Genomic DNA, 9,525 nt, shown 5'->3' on the forward strand with positions numbered 1-9,525 from the left:
TCCTGTGGCACCAAATTGTTCTGTCTCAATAAAAACGATATTGACTTTTTGTGCGAATTCGTTATAACTTACAACAAAATGAGTAAATTCGTTATAACTTACAACAAAATGAGTAAATTTATTATAACTTGCAACAAAATGAGTAATAATACACGTATCAAGACACGTGACAGTAGTTTTACTCCCTCGAAATACATATATCATTTTACCAACAAAATTCAATATATTGTAACCTACGATCATTTGATTCCTAAATATATTCCCTCCCTCCACTTTAACGTATAAAATAAGAAGCTTCGATCCTCAGATTGGCGGCCCACGCAAGCTACGGCAGTACGACGACGACCCACATAAATTCTTTACCCATTTTATTCTCAGAGCTCAGTTTCAGCACTTTCATCTCTCTATCAACACAAAATAATGGCCGCCCTGCATCAGAAAGTAGAGTACCTTGATGTCCTTACTAAAACCGGTGAAAAAACCGGCATCTCAAAACCAAGGTATGCAAACTTCGACAATGAATTCACTGAATTTTTTGTCAAAATATCATTTTTCTTACTCCCTTGCTTTTAAATAAGATAATTTGATTCTCAACCTTTTCAGACATTTAAACCCAGTAGGCCAGTACTAATGTACTATGATATTCTTGAGATTTCTTGTTACAAGGAAGAGAGATTAAGAATTTTATTAGTTCTTTTGGTCTATCTTTCTTCCACTTGGGCAATTTTCATTGCTAGAAATGAAGGAAAAGTCAAAGGTGTGTTGTGCCTTTTTAGTTGTCTTAATTCTGTGGTTATTGCAACATTTTACAGTGCAATAGCGACTGAGAATGATGGGTAGTTTAACAGTTTACTGTTATCTGGTTATGATCATTTTGAAGCTTTGTTTTTTAGAACGTCCTAACTAATGTTTGATGTGTATGTAATATGGTAGTATATGGTCAAAGTTAGGAACTTTATGTCTGGGCGTGTTAGTATGCATTACTTTTAGGATCAAGCTTTACCTATTATGGATTTTTTTTTGGGTAATGGATTTCAGTGTGTTTATTTTGTGCTACTTATGCAGAGGGGATGTACACAGAGATGGGGATTATCATCGGGCTGTTTACGTGTGGATATATGCTGAAAGCACACAAGAGCTACTTCTGCAACGCCGTGCTGACTGCAAGGACTCTTGGCCTGGTCAGTGGGATGCATCGAGTGCTGGTCATATATCTGCTGGGGATTCGTCTCTGGTTTCAGCTATGTAAGTTTAACCATTCAGTAAGCTTAACTTATGGAAATAGCTTGTTTAGACATTGAAGGTGCAAATGTTACAATTTATTTTGGGTTATCTGACCTTTTGATTTATTGTTCCAAAACTAATTTCTCATTCTAATTTGTAGCGTCATTGTTTACATAAGAATTAATGAAAAATTGCATTTTGACATATACACAATATGTTCACACCTGTATTATACATCCACCATACACATGGTGTGGGGGGTCATGGGTGGAGCTGGGTGAGTTGCTGGCGTGGTGGGTGGAGGTCACAACTATCACAAGGTTGGCAGGGAAGGGGGTGATCAGGCGATGGAAGAAAGGGAGGGGCAATGATGGCAACTGTGTATGAGGGGTGTGCTTCCCATGCCTCATGGTTTGGTGTTGCTTGTTGAAATGACCCTTTAACCTTCTTGTAGGAGGGAGCTTCAAGAAGAACTTGGTATAACACTTCCAAAGGATGCATTTGAATTGATATTCTCCTTTCTTCAAGAATGGTTAGTAGATGAAACTCCGAGTTATTCCTCGTTTCCTCATATAGTTTTTTTTGTCAGACATTGCTAGTGTTGTGTAAACTTTGTGCTATTCATTTTATGAAAAACATTATCACTTAATAAAATTGAAAACAAAATAATATATTTCATTTGGTTGCAGTGTTATCAATGATGGAACATTTATCAACAATGAATACGATGATGTATATCTGGTTACCACAATAGATCCAATTCCTCTAGATGCCTTTACCTTTCAGGTCAGTTGATGTGTCAGTTCATTGTTTCCTACCCATGCAATTTGAAGCAACTTCGACATAGCATATGAAGTATACATATAAGTGATATAACTGATTCATTTCATAATTGCCATTTCTTCCCTTAGCACAAGCCGTCTAAGTTTGTCTTATGAAGTTTAGGGATAATTTAAAATATTACTCCGTAACAATTAGCTTATGTTCTTCATTTTGAATGAGTTGGCTTAGATGACTAGTGTTAATATTTATTGGTAAGTAGCTATCATCTAATTTTTGTACTCTCACGGCGCCTATTAACTTGTTATCTTTTAGTTATGCTTTGGGCTTGATTGTGGCTAATGCTCCTAGTGGTTCACTTGTACGGTTGTGTCCCTTCATGTCTAGTTTGTTCTTACTTTTTGTTTAAAATTTATACACTCTGCCTTATTTATCCGAACTGCTAAGATCCATGTTCCATGCCTTGAGATTGCTTCTTATGCATATTTATTGATTCTATCTTTATTTCTACTGACCAGAAATCTGAATGCGCCATTGCCTTTTTGTTTCTTGGTAGGAATCAGAAGTTTCAGCTGTTAAATATATCCCTTACCATGAGTACAGAAGTTTACTTGCTAAAGAAGATCCTAATTATGTGCCTTATGACGTGAATAGTTTATATGGTCAGATCTTTGACATAATTGAGAAAAGGTTTGCGAAATATATATCTGAAAGGATTTCATATTTCAATTTTCAAGTGAAGTTATTTGTTCCTAAGGATCCTTCAGTCAGCCTAGCTATAAATATAAATTTATGAATTTTGGTGTCAGTTTTTTGTAACTATAAATGGATAACTTTTGCATTTACTCCTTTGGTTTATTTATGTTGAAAGCTTAGGCCTTCCTTGTAGGAATGTGCCCATTAGGTTAATATTGTATAAATAGTAGATCCCTGTATAGTTATATTGAGATAATACATCGAATCCCTTCTATTATTTCACAATTTCCTCACATGCTCGTGGATATCAAATGTCCAATTGCTGCAGGTACAAAGAAAGTGTTGAATCACGGAGTTTGGCCCTACAAAAGCAGCTTAGTCGTTATGCTCATGTTTCCCTAAGTGCTGAGGTTTTGACACTTTCTTTAATCTTGCATCCATCTTGACCATATATATATATATCACCAACTTGCTTCTTTATGATGGTTGTCGCTGACACAAATTTTCTGTGCTACAGATTACTGGGCTAAATGATGCAGATAAAAAGGCTCTAGCTCTTATTATCAAAGCTGCAAAGATAATGGACAGGATTTTTTACTTGCAGGTTGAATATTTGTTGATTGCATTCATTTGTCAATTCAATGATCTTAACAAGAGTGGTGTTTTATCGGTTCTCTGATCCTACTCTAAACAGGTCTGGTATAGCAACCCATCTTTGAGAGATTGGTTAAGGGAGCATGCTGGCGAATCTCAGTTGGACAAGTTAAAATGGAGTTATTATCAGATTAATAAAAGTCCATGGTATGCATACTCTCGAAAATTCTCTTCTGTCTTGGAATTTCTCGCTTGACCTCTTGACAAAATGCCTTGTTGGTAAATGCAAGTCTCTTTCAGTTTGGTATATCTGTGAAATCTAACATGAACAGAAAAAGAACTAGATTTTTTTTTCCTTATCTTCATTTACATTTTCGGGGAAAACAACTGCTTATGCGTGAAATATTTGGAGAACTACTATAAAGGAAACTTTAGATTTATTTTAGATGTTCTGAATATGACTCAAATAACCCAATAATTAAAAGATAATGATCAAGGATTAGTAGTAGAAGATAAAGGCAAGAATGTTATATTCAGGAATAATGTAATGCTATTACAAGTGAATTGGAGATGTCTTAACAAAACAATTACAACTCAATATATACAAAGCCAACCCCAACCGTCCCACGGAAAGTGGAGGTAGTTACAACAAACTTTGACCACGCCCAACCTCATGGCAGGGGCTAGTTGGCCGAGGCCGAGGCGTTGGGCTCGGCCTTGGTGGCCGAGGTCGAGGCCAAGCACCAGGCTCGGCCTTGGCGGCCTGGGGTTGAGCTCTGGGCTCGGTCTTGGCAGCCGAGGTCAAGCACGAGGCTTGACCTCGGGGCTCTGGGGTCCACCGGGTCAATTCGCTCCAGGCCCATCTCTAATATATCCATCAATGACAATACCCGCCTCTTTTCTTCCTGCACTTGATGAGATAGTGGATAAACATACTGCATCGTAATGAAATTCTTATTTATTCTACTGGTAGGTCCTGTCTGGATGAAAACGAGGCATTTTTGACAACTGCAGACTCAGCTGTAAAGCTCCTTCCTGAGGCTACAAAGTCCGTGACAGGGTGGAAGGGTCTTCAGTATAGAACAGCATTTCCCATTATAAAACCACCTGGTGCCAATTTTTATCCACCCGATATGGACAAAATGGTATATAATTGGAAGTTAATTTTGCTTGCTGCACAGATTTATTCTGACTTGGATTTTACTTATATATTATAATACCCATACTAATGTTGATAATCTAATGTAGTAAGGATTCACAATTTTCTTTCTTTTATTATAGGAATTTTCGTTGTGGAAAGACAGTCTCCCAGAGGATCAAAAGAAGGAAGCAATGGGATTCTTTAATGTAATCAAAAGGCATAGTGAATCTGAACTGGATATACCAATATCTCAAAATAGATCGACCCCAAATTCTTCCTGTGACCTATATATTGTGCCGTACTGTCAAGAGTACAACTCGCTCCTTTCTGAAGCTGCAAAGTTACTACATGAAGCCGGAGACCTTACGAGCTCACTTAGGTATTATGGCTGTTCCTGGATCTTAAAACTCGGGCGGTGGACATCTGACTTATGAATTTTCCGTTATTCTTTTCCCTCTAGTTTGAGAATATTTCTACACAGCAAGGCGGATGCCTTCCTTTCCAATGATTACTATGACTCAGATATTGCGTGGATGGAGTTGGTATGTTTGTTGCTTACCTATTTATTTGTAGTGCATATATTCATATCATATAGTTTAGATTATGTTTCCTTAATTCATCATCTGAAGGACTCTAAGTTGGACGTAACTATTGGCCCGTATGAAACTTACGAAGATGCACTCTTTGGATATAAGGTATCTTTCCGTTGTGCATCTCTATGTACACCCTTGTATACACTGTTTAACAATATGATTGGCTTATTTGACATTGCCTTCGTAGGCTACCTTTGAGGCATTTATCGGGGTCCGAGATGACGAAGCAACAGCTCAAGTCAAGCTCTTTGGTGATCATTTACAGGTGCATTTTTAGGTTGCTCCATTCTTAATCAACTTTGGCTCAATTTATTCCTTCGTTTTTTCTGTTACTTTTGCTGAAGAGTGGGTTGATCTAGGTTTTGGAAAAGAACCTACCAATGGACAATGTTTATAAGTCAGAAGACGTGACAGCTGCTCCTATTCGGGTCATCCGGGTTCTTTATAATTCGGGGGTGAGTCTCATAGTAGTATAAATAACAGCTTCTATGAAATTTATTTCTCTTACCGTAAAAGACTTTACCACTTATGGAATTTTGTGTAAAGATAATAGTCTATTTTATAAATCTTGCATGGATTTAAACTTGATTCGGGCGAATGAGATCTTTACATTCAATTGTTTGGCAGGATGTGAAGGGCCCTCAAACAGTTGCGTTTAATCTTCCAAACGACGAGTCTATAGTGAAAGATCGAGGAACATCAATGGTCATGCTTAAGAATGTTTCGGAAGCAAAGTACTATTATCTTTTAACATTTTATTTTTGAACGCCCAATTATGTTTAGTTTGCTGGTTGATGATTTATTTGGCGATATTCTTCTAATTAGGTTCAAGCTCATTCTTCAGCCTATAGCTGATGCATGTATTACCAAGGAACTTCGGGAGTTTGTTGATTTTGAATCTTTCTTTACGCACACAATTTGCCACGAGTGCTGCCATGGCATTGGGCCTCACACCATCACACTTCCAAATGGGAAGAAATCAACAGTTAGATTGGTGAGTTTTCACATTAGTTTTAGTCGTTTTTTTCCCCCACTTTACAAACTTCTCTTTTATTGCATTTTTCCATCTACGAACCTATCACATCTACACATATATATGGTTATTGGTTAAGTTTTCACATCTACTAACCTTCCACGTATACACATGGAAATATGATCGTAGTGTGACACTATGAATGAGGATAGGTAAATATTGTGTCTAATATGAGCTGATGTATCATTATGAAACCATGAAATCTTCGATAAAATGAAAGTGTAGGGGGAAATGAATCAAATGATGATTAATGTTCATAAATCTTCGAATTCGTTTTGATGTTTGATTAGAGTCTTACTAGTTTGTTGTCTATCGTAGGAGCTGCAAGAGCTCCACTCGGCGTTAGAAGAAGCTAAAGCCGACATTGTTGGGCTGTGGGCGCTAAAGTTTCTAATTGGCGAGGTAATGAACTTTTACCCAGGCTTTCGAATCTGATGCACCCAAGAAAAACACCGAGAAAAAACCACTTATGTTTCTATGTTGGCCAGGGTTTGCTTCCGAAGAGCCTAGTGAGATCGATGTATGTCTCGTTTCTTGCTGGATGTTTTCGCTCTGTGCGCTTTGGATTAGAGGAAGCTCATGGGTAAGCAATTGTGTGATCCTATATATTGTTGCCTTAACGATTATTGACATCGTAATTTTCAAATATGATCAGAAAAGGACAGGCGCTGCAGTTCAATTATATGTTCGAGAAAGGTGCCTTTGTCTTACAACCTGACGAGACCTTCTCCATTGACTTCGATAAGGTAAGATTTTGTGATCTTTAACAATTAAATTTAATCATTCCAAAGCGAAATGTTCATTATTTTTCCTATTGTGGAAGGTCGAGGATGTTGTCGAGCGCTTGAGTAGGGAAATCCTTACAGTACAAGCGAGAGGCGATAAAGATGGCGCCAGAACGCTTCTTAAGAAATATGGCGTTATGACTCCTCCACTGCAACGTGCACTCCAAAAACTGGAAACGATTCAGGTATGAACATAAGTTTCCTTTCTCGCGATTCTACTGCAAACTGTTTTCTACCATGAAACCACAGGCATTATCGAACTGAAACCAAACAATCTTCATGTTCATCAAGATTCGCTTCATTGCTCGATTAGCATGAATCGACACTGCATGTTTTCTTCTCCGTGACATATTTCTGATTGCACCGCCCTGTATTCTTAGGTTCCGGTGGACATAGTTCCTGAATTTCCCGTTGCTGATCAAATTTTACGCGAAAGCCGTTGAGGACTTGACATTAGAAGCTGTTCTTGAAGGAGTACAGGCAGAGAGAGAGAGAGAGAGCCTTAACTATGTGTAAGTTAAAATGATGGGGTTTTTATGCTGTTGTGAACAGAAGTTGCATCAATAATGTGGGATTTGTATGTTTAGAACTTTTGCTTCCACAATATGCTGCAAATGATTCTATCGACTCTCTGTAGTTTGAGCCGACCAGCTACAGGCTTAATTGAATCGAACTTGTAATTTTTCTGTGAAAACTATGCTCTACTCACTCAGTTACCCTTTTTGAGGACATTTTTTTTTTGTTTTTTTTTTGCATATATATAGATTATTTATTAATGTTTTAAGAACATATGACCATAGCCTCTTTCCTTTAATCCATTGGAATATGAATGAGATTAAAAGAACTATATTCAACACGCAATATTAAAGGGCGTGTATTAGAGCATTCTTATCAATAGAGTTTATTCACAGTTTTTGAGGGGTTTTGTAAGTGTAATTAGAAAAGAGAGAAGGGAAGGGGCTAAAAAGACAAAACAAAATTGAATTTAAAAAAAAAAATAAAAATAATGTTGTTGTGAGGTGCGCCTGACACGCTTTCATGGACGTTACTGTGCGCGTGCAAGCAACAAACATTAATTTTTATTTTTTTTGGAATCCTAAACGCTCACTTCTTGTAGAAGAACTCCTTATCCTCTCTCTCCTCTTCTCTTACTTATCTGATTATCTCAATAAAAACTGTAAGTGTAGATGCTCTTATAGTCTTATATACAATTTTTAATGTAAAAAGATCTTGAATATCAAATAAGGAGCCGCTACAACTTATAACATGATTTAATAATGAATAATTGTACTTACAATAAGACTCATTAACGAGTAGTACTTACAATCGGACGTCAATAATGAATAATTGTATTTATCACAGAATTCAATAATGAGTGATTGTATTTACAATGGGACAATTTATTTTACTTAAAACATACTTTAAAATTCAATTTAGTGACTCACAACAAAATTCAGTACCCTACGAATCTACGATGATTTGATTCCTAAATATATTCCCTCCCTCCACTTTATTCTTTACCCATTTTACTCTCAGCTCACTTTCAGCACTTCTATCTCTCTATCAACACAAAATAATGGCTGCCCTGCATCAGGAAGTAGAGTACCTTGATGTCCTCACTAAAACCGGTGAAAAAACCGGCATCTCAAAACCAAGGTATGCAAACTTCGACAATGAATTCACTGAATTTTTTTGTCAAAATATCATTTTTTTCTTACTCACTTGTTTTTAAATGAGATAATTGGATTCTCAACCTTTTCAGACATTTGAACCCAGTACTCTGATATTCTTGAGATTTCTTGCTACAAGGAAGAGAGATTAAAAATTTTAGTTCTGTTTGGTGTATCTTTCTTTCACTTGGGCAATTTTCATTGCTTGAAATGAAGGATTAGTCAAAGGTGTATTGTGCCTTTCTAGTTGTCTTAATTCTGTGGTTATTGCAGCATTTTACAGTGCAATAGCGATTGGGAATGATGGTTAGTTTAACAGTTATTATTATCTGTTTATGATCATTTTGAAGCTTTATTTTTTAGAACGTCCTAACTAGTGTTTGATGTGTATGTAATATGGTAGTATATGGTCAAAGTTAGGAACTTTATGTCTGGGCATGTTAGTATACATTACTTTTAGGAATTAGGATCAAGCTTTACCTATTATGATTTTTTTTTGGGGGGTAATGATTTCATTGTGTTCTTTTGTGCTACTTATGCAGAAGGGATGTACACAGAGATGGGGATTATCATCGGGCTGTTAACGTGTGGATATATGCTGAAAGCACACAAGAGCTACTTCTGCAATGCCGTGCTGACTGCAAGGACTCTTGGCCTGGTCGGTGGGATGCATCGAGTGCTGGTCATATATCTGCTGGGGATTCATCTCTGGTTTCAGCTGCGTAAGTTTATCCTTTCAGTAAGCTTAACTTATAGAAATAGCGTGGTCGTAATTGGCAGGCCTTTGCTGGGCATTCCCTTGAGCTTTTGATCTCTGGATGAGAATTGTTTATTTAGGCATGAATTTTGTCTTACATTTCATAGCTTACACTCTCTTCCCTAGTATCATCATAGTTATGATGAATAGCATTCCCACATTTCTGTAACTTCAAGTGTTTTTCTCTTCCCAAGTTGTTGCTAGCCAAAATGCTCATCTTATCTCTTTTTTTTTTTTTTTTGGGGGGGGGGG

The 9,525-nt window shown here is 37.0% G+C and overlaps 2 protein-coding genes across 2 annotated transcripts in view; both read left to right on the forward strand.

Annotated features, from left to right (window-relative positions):
* Positions 1-322: 322 nt before the first annotated feature.
* Positions 323-7,588, forward strand: LOC116027288 (nudix hydrolase 3-like). Its single transcript, XM_031268816.1, has 21 exons — positions 323-500; positions 1,066-1,245; positions 1,679-1,756; positions 1,914-2,010; positions 2,561-2,694; positions 3,029-3,110; positions 3,218-3,304; positions 3,395-3,501; positions 4,268-4,439; positions 4,576-4,814; positions 4,896-4,977; positions 5,065-5,130; positions 5,216-5,293; positions 5,388-5,483; positions 5,656-5,762; positions 5,854-6,022; positions 6,380-6,463; positions 6,550-6,644; positions 6,717-6,807; positions 6,885-7,031; positions 7,227-7,588. Exons 1-21 carry the CDS (start codon positions 421-423, stop codon positions 7,287-7,289), a joined length of 2,334 nt encoding a protein of 777 aa, XP_031124676.1. The 5' UTR covers positions 323-420; the 3' UTR covers positions 7,290-7,588.
* Positions 7,589-8,366: 778 nt separating this feature from the next.
* Positions 8,367-9,525, forward strand: part of LOC116027287 (nudix hydrolase 3-like) — a 9,407-nt gene continuing 8,248 nt past the window's right edge. The window contains exons 1-2 of the mRNA XM_031268815.1: positions 8,367-8,502; positions 9,059-9,238. Of these exons, the coding sequence (XP_031124675.1) occupies positions 8,423-8,502; positions 9,059-9,238 (260 nt within the window). The 5' untranslated portion in view covers positions 8,367-8,422. The remainder of the gene's footprint in view (positions 8,503-9,058; positions 9,239-9,525) is intronic.

The sequence above is a fragment of the Ipomoea triloba genome, chromosome 8, assembly GCF_003576645.1.
Source record: "Ipomoea triloba cultivar NCNSP0323 chromosome 8, ASM357664v1".
Classification (NCBI taxonomy): domain Eukaryota; kingdom Viridiplantae; phylum Streptophyta; class Magnoliopsida; order Solanales; family Convolvulaceae; genus Ipomoea; species Ipomoea triloba.